The sequence below is a fragment of the Ostrea edulis genome, chromosome 5 (assembly GCF_947568905.1).
Source record: "Ostrea edulis chromosome 5, xbOstEdul1.1, whole genome shotgun sequence".
In the NCBI taxonomy this organism is placed as follows: domain Eukaryota; kingdom Metazoa; phylum Mollusca; class Bivalvia; order Ostreida; family Ostreidae; genus Ostrea; species Ostrea edulis.
Genome location: NC_079168.1, coordinates 5901198 through 5914127, shown reverse-complemented (window position 1 = coordinate 5914127; position 12930 = coordinate 5901198). Strand labels below are relative to the sequence as shown.

General features: G+C 34.7%; 2 protein-coding genes across 2 annotated transcripts; one reads left to right on the top strand and one right to left on the bottom strand.

Annotated features, from left to right (window-relative positions):
* Positions 1-2499: 2499 nt before the first annotated feature.
* Positions 2500-8107, bottom strand: LOC125649561 (uncharacterized). The gene is made up of 3 exons (XM_048877188.2): positions 7820-8107; positions 7543-7611; positions 2500-2982 (listed from the first exon to the last, which is right to left on the bottom strand). Exons 1-3 carry the CDS (start codon positions 7956-7958, stop codon positions 2870-2872), a joined length of 321 nt encoding a protein of 106 aa, XP_048733145.1. The 5' UTR covers positions 7959-8107; the 3' UTR covers positions 2500-2869.
* A 21-nt stretch (positions 8108-8128) lies between these two features.
* On the top strand, positions 8129-12598 carry LOC130054507 (putative nuclease HARBI1). Its single transcript, XM_056164472.1, has 5 exons — positions 8129-8192; positions 9547-9594; positions 10430-10552; positions 11576-11899; positions 12444-12598. The coding sequence occupies exons 1-5, from the start codon at positions 8129-8131 to the stop codon at positions 12596-12598; spliced, it is 714 nt and encodes a 237-aa protein (XP_056020447.1).
* The last annotated feature ends 332 nt before the right edge of the window (positions 12599-12930 follow it).

Here is a 12930-nt window from a genome sequence, read left to right as displayed (position 1 = left end):
TACGCGCTAAAAAACTCGGTGGTCATATTTTCCCATACAAAGTCTATAACCTATAAGTATTGAAATTATAGATGCCCATTCTCAATTATAAGAGTCATTGTGACCTTTAGGTGTGACATAACCTTCAGGTACAAGGTCAAGGCCATATGAATGATATTATTGCTCCCCCAGTCAAATTTCTTTTAAGTGCATGATTTTATTTTATTTTATTCATAATAACGAGGTTCCACAGTATCTAAAAGAAACAATACCTAGTAAAATAAACAATATGTCCACATATAATCTCCGTTATCGAGATAGCTATTTAATACCAAAATATAGACTTGAAGTTTACAAAACATCATTTGCACTAGACGCTGTATCAAAGTCTGTTCTAATCGAGCGTCACTCTTGACGGTTGATTAGAACAGACTTTTCTATTGCCACATATTACACTCGATAATTTTAATATGTAGACGTTTTTGTTTGTTATCAGCTTTTGTAGTTTAGTTGTAGTGTTAGGTTCTTTTTCTATTTATTTTTTTTTTCTATGTAAACATTCTATCGTTCTGCGGAAGGGACAGGTCCTCCCGAAAATTTTGACAATTCATTGTTCGTGTCGTTGGTCATTTTTAGTGCTTTGCCCAACTATCTATTTCGTATTGCTTATAGGAGTTATGAGATTGATTACTGTTCGTTACCTTCACCTTTCATATATACATGGACAGTTGTATATGAATATGATTGTCTAATATATTTTTTTTCCAAATGCCATATTTCTTGACAATTTTAGCTGTAGATTTAAAAAATATATTTTTCATAGATATATGCATTTTTATATTTGAAAAATTACATTAGATATTTATATCATGCATCAAATCAATTCGAAGTTTAGATTTTTAGATATATATTTTGAAACAAAACACAATTTTCATAATTCCGGAATAATCACAAAGAATTCATTTAAAATATAAGAAAACTTGAATCACTCTTTCGATGGTGAAATCAAGCTTAATATAAGTTGCTTCAATAAGCCATTTGATAAAATCCAAGTGTAATGAGCAACCTTAAAACAAACCTCTATGACATCGCGAAGGTATTACAAAATATTCCAAACCAGTGACAGGTAGGTTCATACATTAGCTAAGGAAACTGCATCAGGTAGTTCCTGAATCCTGAGTAACCAGTATTTTCCTATAAAGGGAGGATTTTGACTTTGTGACATCATTATCAGAAGGGGTCATGTTGTATTTCTTTGTCGACTGGTTACACAAATATATCTTTAAAAACGAATGATTTTGTGAAACGCTCAATCGTTAAAACTAAAACAAAGAATTCTGTAAAAATAAAGCAGTTTAAAACAAACACTCCGGTACGGTTTGAACTGGTGTGAAACACGTCAGACAACATTTGATCTAATGGCAGGTTGTATTGGCAAATTATATTGCTGTAACGACCATACAATTTGCGAAAAGCTGACTTTAAACGACACTGTTAAAACCCCTGTAACATCAGCTTGTTGGCAGGCAGTCTGTCTCGATTTTAAAGCTTATCATACGCACAACAAATTCTTCGTATCGAATCAGTTGAAAGATATAAAAACCATATGCACGCACTGTGCTCCTTCGTTAGCTGACTTTTTTTTTATATTCTTTTGAAGCAGAGTTTATTCAAAAGCTTCTACATGAGAAGAAAAAGTAGATTGCTGTGGCCTTCAACTCGACATTTAAATATATCGACGACGTTTTATCTATAAGTAATAATCATTTTCATTATATGTCGATTCGATATATCTCTGTGAACTCGAGATGCGATACGCAAGAGCTTGATTTGCATATGATTAGTTTTTAAATCGAGGCAGGCTATGACAATCAAGTTGATGTTACAGAGGTTTCAACAGTATTGTTTAAAGTCAGCATTTCGCAAAAAGAATGATCTCGTTTGCCCACGTAATATATCTTTGGGTCAATAGCTGTTAGGCGTGTTTCATACCGAGTTTTAGGCCATTTTGGCACATTTATTTTATATACGGATTATCGTTTACCTGATTAAGACATAGGGTTCACGGCGTGTGTGACCGGTCAACAGGGGATGCTTTTACCTCCTAGACACATGATTTCACCCCTGGTGTGTCCAGGGGTCCGTGTTTGTCCAACCATTTATTTTGTATTCCTTGTGGGAATTATGAGATTGATCACTGTTCGTTATCGTCGCCTTTCATCGAAATGTCGAGTTGATGGCCACATAGGTTGAACGTTAAATACCCCGTACCAAAATAAGACATGTGACTTGTCAAGATGACGTCGTCATGTGACAGCAAGATCACGAGACAGTCATGAAAAATCAGATATATCGTATAGCGGATTTTTTCCGCGGGTTTAAAATTTGGCGATTTGCTGGCTCAAAGGTATGCTAAGTATTTTAGGGTAATAAATTGTGGCGGACAAGGAAGCGTTATCTCTCTATATATCAACAAACAAGTATGAAATATATTTTTGTGAAACGAACACAAAGAAAAGATTGTGCATGAAGATTTTTTTTATTCATTACATTATCAACGCTTAACAAGTTAAATGATTCACATTGATAATCCAACCAATATACACACATGTATAATTTAATGTAATCTATACGGGATTTACAGGATTATAAATATTCATTTAAATACATTAAGAAAATCGTCAATCAATTTAACAACAATTTAACGACTGACTTAATATCCAAAACCAACGTTTATAATGGTTGTAAAAAAAATAATAAAATTAACTGACTTAATATCCAAGAAGAATTTCAATAATCAATTGTCAACATCTTACTTTTCCCATCATAATAACTGATTTAAGATTTTCTTTGAAACACCTGCGGGTAGTAGTCACGTGGTACCACCCTTTTAGCCTCCTGCTCCCCAACGAACGTATGTTGATCTCCCAGTGTGGTAGATTTCATCGCTTCCGAGCATGCCTTTGAGGTAAGCAATGAGGTCGTTAATGCTAAATCTGTCCCCTGGAATGACAAAATTAAACAATTCACTATTCTCTTTGTATCTTCCTGGCCACCCATGGCCAATTACACATTACACGGAATTACTGCCGGGATGCAGTCTAACGACATGGGTTGAATAGCGATTCTTTGCTTTATACATGTAAGAACAAATCGTCCATTCATTGAAATGCGATAATTTAGTTGTTTTACGACTAAAGTTCATATCTACTATTGCAGAATAGAAATGTGAGCTTTTGAAACATCATTTTGTAGAGGCGTTACAATCGTCTAATAATTTTCAGAACAGAACATGTCCAGATGTGTCTCTTTTAATGTCAGCTTATTCTACGTAAACATTGAAAAGCTATAGCGACCAACATCGCAGTCAGATTGATGAATACGCGAATGTTTATTTTACGTCACGCTGATAAGCTGTCTCTCATATTGAGACGTTACCAGCTGTAGGTCAGGTATTGACGTTAAATGAGGAAGTTGAAACCCTTGTAACATCAACGCGTTTGTCAGTAGCATGTCTTGGTTTTAAAATTGATCATGCACAGAATATACTCTCGCATATTATATATAATTAGTTGGTGATTATGGTATATTCCTACATTACATGTAAAGATGACGATGGAGAAGCTAAAGTCTTCCGTCTGACATACAGATGAGTTGGGTTTTTTTTACGTTAAGTAATTCAGTAAAATATCCAAATATAAAACGTATGAAGAAGACTGCATCAACACATAAATGAAAGTGAATACCGTAAATAGATGAAACGTTATCGATGTGTCTACATGTAAAGTAGAAGCCCACAACAAGAATTATTTTCTTCTCACTTAGAAGCATGCCTCATAAAAATAGAAAAATAAGCCAGCTAATGGAGGAGTACAATTTCTACCCATGGGGATTTCAACAGACTGTTAGAAGACGTTGACCTCCAAAGACTACATAAGTACTGACAATGAGGAACACCAGCATCTTTTAATAGCAACTTTAGAGTACTTGTGCTTAAAATCAGAATGGTTTTTAACGAAAATATGAACATTTCCTAGTTTCGTTTCATTGAGGAAGCAGCTGTACTTTATCGTAACGAATGGTGGTTTAAAGCACAAAAAGTTGTACACTTTATTGCTCTTAATTTTTGGAAAAGTTTTCTTATTTCAAATTTACTAAAAAAAATTGAAATTTAAGAAAATCAATATTTTGATTTGCACTACTTCTAGCATGTGTTGTGACACAAAAAGTTTGAAAATACTCCATCACAGCAGTTAATATTTTCGTGTGGATTAAATATAGGAAATTGGTGGAACATCTATTGGGTCCTGAAATATAGCAGTATCTTTGTTTGTAATAGGTTTTACTGAGTTTGGTGAATATTCTGGAATGCATGGGATGTTCTTATGGAAATTTCCAGGAATCTTTAATTTTAGTTGACACAGACAATGAAGAGAATGTCTAGACGGTTATATGTTTAGACAAAGTACCTTATTTGTAATGTCTATACAAAGTAAACAAACAGTATTTGTTAATCCAAGTTGTCTATGTAACCCATATCTTTATCTTTAAAAAAGTATCATGCAAGATTATAGAACGATTCCATTGGCCAAAGGTGGTTAAAATTAAAGCACATTGTCTTTCAAGATAAACTTCTAAGCATTCAGCGTACTGACGTAATTGTCTATTAGTATGGAATATACATATCTTTATGTATCGCTTAGTATAATTATGCAATTTTTACTTCTGTCGTGTACAAAGAGATGTGGTTATGATAATTCATATCGATTTGGAGGATTTTTTAAAAAATATTTTATATCTATACCTGATTTAGCTTGTTATTCTTTCCAAACGTTGCAGATATCGGGATTTCACGATGAGTAATCTTAAGTTGATTTTGAGTCATTTACATATGCAAGTAAAACCAAGAAAGAATTTGATATCAATACAAGTTTAAGTAATGATATTAACATTAGCATGTATAAAATGCTATGATATCCCTGTATACGAAATATGGGGGTATTCTATAATCATTCAGTACATCTTTAGCTTCGTTTTTTCCGTAGCTCTATTTCCTCTGCTATTATTGGTTGAACTCTGTCAATAGCTCTAAAGTATCTAATATTAATGTATGAAATTTGCCTGTGCGTATATTTTCGCTGATATTATTGGTTGAATTATGCATTTAGCTATATTTCGCTGACATTATTTGTTGAATTTATCATGTACCTTTCTTCGATATCATTGGTTGAATTATGCATGTAGCTATATTTTACGAACATCATTGGTTAAATTTTCCCTACAGCTGTATTGTCTGTGCTATTATCGGTTGCATTTTGCCAATAGCAATATTTCCTTTGATAGTATTGGTTGAATTTTACCTGTAGTGTGGTATCCATTCCTATGCTTTGATCACAATGACGATATCAAGTGACGTAATTCACGTCCTTTCTATACCGTTACCATTTTGAAACGCCAGACTCCAAGGATGATTGATTCTAACTTTATAATATGATACAACATTTGTCCTAGATAATATTTTATAAAGGTTAAGATCAAAGGAATTCAAATTCTTTCTACCAGTTGTTCTGTGCTCTATGAACTTTAGAGCTCTATGGAAATATGAAATTAAAATATATGTATGCAATACTTAGATATGAACTATGTTGAACGTTCTTGCTGGTGCATTGCCTAATAGAAATTGATATTTAACTATAATGCACTATATCAAAAACCCAATACCTAAAGCTTTATTATGCTACACTTTCATTTACGGAGGATTTAAATTTGATATTGTGATTTATTCAATTATTTTTTTTCTATTTTGCATACCATCATATAAAAAATGTACATGTAAATCTTAAAATATACATGGGATTTTTTAAAAATATTTTATTATAATAAAAAGTGTCATTGTGGAAAAAACCCTACTATAGTTATTCATGGTATATTCTAGTGTGATGTTTCGAAAAACAAATTGGGATAAACGGAACATAAAAGGAAGAGAGTTGATCAGATTGAATGAAAAGCATTGTATTCAGTGCATATAAAAAAAATCGTGGACTTCTTAAAAATCTTAAGGTTTTAATAGGTAGAATGCGTCTTAGTTAGAATGTGCGTAAGTTACATGTATTTTGAATGGATGCTCTTTATATGATATAGAAAAACTCGACAGAATACAGTTCTTTACAGATAGAATTTTTACTCGTTCTCCAAGTTTGGCTTGTGGGGAATTGCTTTATTCCAAAATAGGATGAAATCCTTTTAAAACCATCGGCGCTTTTTATAAAAAAAAAAAAAAAAAAAAAGATTCATAACACATTACCATTATGTTCAAAATTCATGATACAGATGAGATACCTCCGTAAAAAAAAAAAAACGAGGAAACATTTCGTACAAACCTGAACACATTTCGTGCATACGAAAATATATCCCTTACAAACGAGAAATTATCACATACAAACGAGGAAACATTTCGAAATATAATACTTGTAACAAAGAACAAAATTCTATTCCAGAACGTAGATCAGAAGTATTCAAAAGGTACTCCGTATCTGAAGCTCTTAGAACTTAAATCAATAAATTCTGTAATAGAATAATTAACAGTCGTTCATATCCGTCGTCTTGCGTTGCATTTGGCGATTTTTTTCTCAATACAATTAACACGAAATTGAGGAATAACTTAGTACATAATTATGATTTATTCACACGAAATATCATTGAGAATCCTTTCTGTTCTTGTGAAAAACGGGAACCGACATACCACTATATCGGTATATGTAGAAAATACTGTAATCCTCGCAACAATAATCTTTTCAACCATCTCTTTAGATTTGACTTAAATTACAAGGATACACACCAGCTATAAAATTTGTCGTTAGAGCTGAACCACAACATCTTTGTTATTTTATAAAAGAATTTATACGAGGATTTCCACTTGTATATAATAAGTATGTAATATTATTTTGTGTAATAATTTAATTTCTTTGCACGATTATTATTTGTTATATCGAAACAGAGAAACTAATGTCAGAAAATATTTCCGTTCCTTTTGGTGTATATTAACTCAAAATGAGAGAAAAATTCCGAAAGGAAAAATAACTTCAAATTGTATGCCCTTTGTGCTGACGTTTGGCATTAAACTTGGGTATTTAGTAGATGACGGGGTTTTCAAACATGTATAAAAATGGATTGGTGATACCTTAAATCTCTCTATACAGAATGGACGAATATCAAGAAAACGTAATGCTACCAGAAAAACACTGGAAATGATAGAGATGACAATATTTGAATTCATTATTGATCGTGATTTAACCTGTGAATCGTAAACGTAGACTTACATGTATGGTGAATATTACAGGAAAATAAATGAGATTTTGTAAGAAAAATGTCAATAAACGACCAAACGTGAATAATGCATGATGAGAGATATCTAGATTTAAAAAAAACTTATGCAATACCGTTAAGGAAAGTCAAGCAAGGTGCAACGATCGGATTGCCGTCATTAGTAATGTACGCACATGTATAATAGTACTCAGCACATTCTAGACATACATCTTTTAAAAATCTAAATACAATTCTTACCACGTTTGACTGTGGAAATATACTGAGCTTGTTCTTGTTGTAAATGTTTAGAATGCCTTGACCCTGATTCTGAAATTTCAAAAAAAAAGAAAATATAAATTAAAACAAATATTGAATTCTGAATTAAAGATGAACGCGCATTTAAATGAGTTGGTTTCAGATCCTATCAATCGTAGCTTTTCCCCCAAAGTATTCTGGTATTCATTTTTTCTCAATAAAATTGGTGAAACACTGTTTATCAAGACAGCTTTATGCATGATTTCAAGCTTTCCTTTACCTTTCAGGAGATTAGGCAAATTCAGGTACGTTCTTCTATCCAGCCTTCGATCACCGTGTTCCCTCTCCCAAAACAGAGCACACAGTCCAGGCAACATTATGAGAAATACCAGGCACTTGGCGGTTAGTACAGAGTACATCCTTGTTATAGATTACAGTACTGAAGACATTCAAATGCTCACAAGTTCGCAGTGAGCCATTTTATATGAAGCAAATAATCGTAATCCGAACGCTCCGCGCCTACAACACGTTTGGAATGAACTGCCCAGACATATATTGACGAACTTCATTAATGGCGTATTACGTCGACATGACGCACTGCTCTCCTGCTGAGTGTAAATACCAAAACTTGTTTTCAAATGCTAAATGGGAATGTAAATTATTCAAGCTAGTTTATTGCTGTTCATTCGCGCAGGTAAAATCATTGTAGATGTTCTTACTGAGGTATATTGAAGTGATTCATTATCGCTCTAATAGGAGTGGGCTAATAATATTAACACTATTGAAAGCAATGACATCGAGTTGTTCTGTTACAGCCGACATGACATGCTCGGGATTGACTTATACATATATATATATATATATATATATATATATATTAGAAATTAGTTTAACTGACAGCAAGGTGGACAAATGAAGATAACAATGATCAATCTCATAAACACCATAACATTAAGAGAAAGGCAAGCACGGACCTCTGGTAAGGAGGCGTAAGCATACCCCTGTTGACAGGTCATGTGAACCGTGAGGCCTACATTTTGTAAATCTTGATAAAGGAAACAGAGTAATGCGTAAATGTAGAAAAGGACATTGTGTATTTGACGGCCTAAAATTGGTTTGAAACACGTTAGTAACATGTAGCATTCACCCATTCATAACTTGTATTTCCCAGATTAGATCATTACAGCGGCCATAGAATTTGGGAAATTTCAACTTATTACAATCCTATAGCATTGTATTGATTGTCAGGTATATGTAACAATCGTTTGTGCAACCGGTTCATGACAGGTAAACAGAAAAGAGGAGACTGCAAACGGAACAAAGACACCAGTATTTAATTTCATATGTAGTTTACACTACAGTGTATTTCAAGACAAAGTCGAAAATATAATTTTTACGTTCTTCTTTGCCATACAATGCGTAGTAATTTAATTTTGAAATTTTAGTGATAATGATTTCTCTATTCATATAACTCATCGTTAATCGGCATATAGTGCATGTATAAGTATGGATATGTAACGAGTACCCTTAAATAAACTCAACTGATTCGATACGGAAGAGCATGTTCTGTCTATGGTTAGTTTTTAAATCGAGGCAAGCTACTGACAAACAAGTTAATGGTGTAGGGTTTCCAACAGTCTCGTTTAAAGTCAGCATTTCGCAAATGTTATGGACCCGGTTGTATCAATATTTAATGTGACATTAAAGCCTCATTAAATTCAAAATATTTAATGTGACATTAAGTTCTGTTGTATCAAATATTTAATGAAGAGATCCTTTCATTAAACCTTCATTAAAATCGCTAGATTTAATGTACGTTCTAGGGCATCATTAATCGTTCATTAAATATGGCGAACAACTTAATGTTTGAGCATCTTGGAAGAAGAAGAAGGGATCGCATATTTCGCGATCGGTTCAATATATGTGATATGTCAGATGATGAAATTCGGGCTAGATCGCTTTTCGAAAGAATCCATACAATTTATTTGTGACTTACTGCATCCCAAGATCGGCAACAAGACGAGGAGATCGCAGACTCTAAGTACGGAGACACAGGTACAATATTTTGCTTCTTAGCATAAAAAATTCATATATTCAGTCACAAAAACATATGAAGTGGATTTACCCTATTTTGTTTACAATCTTCCCAAAATGACGTCACTTACTACGTCGTGGATATGAGTCACTTAGATCTAGCACTTGGCCACCGGGCGTGGCGCCCTTTTCTTACAACAATGAATCCTTTATTTCTTCTAAAACTATGTCAAAAACTCTAAACATATTTCATAAGAAATCTCTCTCTCTCTCTCTCTCTCTCTCTCTCTCTCTCTCTCTCTCTCTCTCTCTCAGATTTCATATTTTTCAATCATGAATTTTTTTTTTTTTAAAAGTCTTTTTCAATAATATATATAGTAAAACACAAAAGTTTACTCATTTTACGACACTACGTTGTATATACCCAAGCGATATATAAGTCCCTGTGACATACAGGCCTAGGTACCCAAGCAACTTCGTCACGGTACAATCCATGTACACCCCCCCCCCCCCCTCCTCACTTTTTTCAGAAAAGCTCCGAGAAAATGGCGAGCATGTCAAATAATTAATATATTCTGTCTATATGCATTAATGAATGTGGTCAATATAAAGCAAAAAATTTGAACAAACAGCTTTATCTATATTCAGGTTCTTATCGCATTAAGATTTTATGCCAGTGGGAGTTTCCTACAAGTGCTTGGGGACACCACAGGTGTGGAGAAATCTACTGTTTCGAGAGTAGTTAGGCGAGTTTCCTTGGCATTGACATCTTTGGCACCACGATTTATAAGATGGCCCAATGATAGAGATTTGCAAATTACAAAAAATGAATTCTACAAGCTGGCTGGATTCCCAGGCGTCACCGGATGCATTGACGGAACTCCCATACGAATCCAGGCCCCCACGGACAACGAGGCAGCTTTCGTGAATAGGAAAGGTTACCATTCCTTAAATGTTCAAGCAATATGTGATCAAAACGGTAATTTACATGCCCCTAATACATGTAATAGTAGTGGAATGAGGGTGGAAATGCAAGATTACACTGAAGAATAAAACCTTGCCTCCTCGGACACTCCCAAGTGATTGGGCGATTGTGGAATACAAAGTTTCTCAATGATTTCAATCAGATTTCTTATACACCTCCTAAACTTAAGAGAGAAAAAAATACGTACCTCAATACATGTGATTATATATATGTACATGTATATATGATATGCAGAAGTATACAGAGTTGGAGCTGGTACCCAGTTTAGACAGTAAGGATTATCTGTTATTTTCAGATGCAGATAAAGATATATTGGCTGATCCCATGGGGACCGAGTTAAAATAGGTGTCCTCAGTTGTCGTAAGAGGCGACTAAATGGGACGGTCCTTCACCGGCAATGGTAACAGGTAACATCTCCATATGCATGAGTGAAAAATTCTCGAGAGAATGATGTTAAACAATACACATATACATGAGTGAAAAATTCTCGAGAGAATGATGTTAAACAATACACAATCACCCTCCCCCCCCCCCCCCCCCCCCAATTTTGATAATCCCAGTGAATGAGAACACTGTAAGCTTTAAAGCCCTATATAGCGAAAGATGAGCACCCCCATTTAAATCAATCAAAGCGTGTTTTTTAAAAAGCAGTTTTAGTTGATGAAGACCCCCCCCCCCCCCCCCCACACCCCCACATTAAGATTTTGGAAATCTAACAAATATTTTATTATGCGTGTCAAAAATTTTAGAGAAGAAATGGGCCCCAGCACTGTATATATGTAGTAGAAAAAATATAAATAATTTCTAACCTAGAAAAAAATATATACAAAAAAATACTGAACTAGCATGATTTGAAAATCGAAAGAAACTTTGTATAGAGGAATTTGTGAAAATCCAATGCACATCAGAGATACTATAGTTTTCGTGGTTATAGGAAAAAAAATATTAGCAAAATTATCACAGCTGTCTCAATAATTTATTCGCTACCTGTACATTCATTGCGTACAGTTTCTGCAGGTAAATTCACCAACGTTGTTGCAAGATGGCCTGGAAGCACCCATGACAGCCACATATTCCGCATGAGTGGAATTAAAGCACAGATAGAGGAGAACTTCCGTTCGCTTAACGACGGGGTCCTTTTAGGGGACAGTGGTTATGCTTGTCAGCCATACCTGATAACACCTTACCTCAGACCATCCACACCAGCTGAGGAGAGATTCAATGCTGCTCACAAAAGAACTAGGGTGACCGTTGAACGTGCATTTGGGTGGTTCAAGAGGCGATTTCACATTTTACATAGCGAAATCAGAATGCGCCCTGAACGTGTTTGTACCATAATTGGTAGGGAAACATTTGTGATATGACTTTTTATATTATATACAATTATATGTATTGATTTTTTTACGATAAACGAATATCTCCACAGTCACGCAGCAACAGATTATTGAACAACTTAAAAGAGCGGACCCCGCATATTTTATACAACATTGGTATCTAGTAAATCTAGGTTTTGCTGAATAAGCATAGGCGTAGCTTGGGTTCGAATATTACCGAGGCAGGGGGTCTGCCCCCCCCCCCCCCCCCCCCCCCCCCCCCCCCCCCCCCCCCCCCCCCCCCCCCCCCCCCCCCCCCCAGTAGCTATCGACATTTTAACAACGTAAAAGGTTGGGTTTTTTTTACCGAGGCAGCTGCCTCGGTTGCCTCAATGGAAGCTACGCCACTGATAAGTCTAATTACTTCACATACTCTTACATCGTATATAAATGCAGCTGAACTGTGCATGAATGTCATTACCTGTATACGCAAACAATTCTTTAGATATGATTAATTAACTAAGAAAACGAATTGCTAAAAGTTACCGATTTTGCACCTGTACATATTGTAGGAGCCTGTGCAGTTTTGCATAACATTGCAATAATGCAGCGTGAACCTGTGCTTGACGAGGGTATGGCTATTCCTGACAGGAACATTCCAGGAACGTACAATGGACCAGACGACGGAAAGAACATAAGAAATTACATAACCAGGAACAACTTCTAACTTCATCATGCAATTAATCTCTATGGGTGTGTGCGTGGGCGGTGAGAGAGAGAGAGAGAGAGAGAGAGAGAGAGAGAGAGAGAGAGAGAGAGAGAGTTAGAGAGAGAGTTACTATAATTGCAATATATGCAGTATTTTTGACATGTAACGCTTGTTTGATGAGGTACAAAATACATGACAATATAAGGAAAATGTGTTTCATTTCTACATGATCCTCAAGTAGTTGAACAAATGTTGAATAATTCATATCATTTTAATAATTATAAGATGTACGTGCTTTTGAAAATTCCAGCATCTGGTATTTTTGCTTGGGTATAATTAAGGAGGAAAAT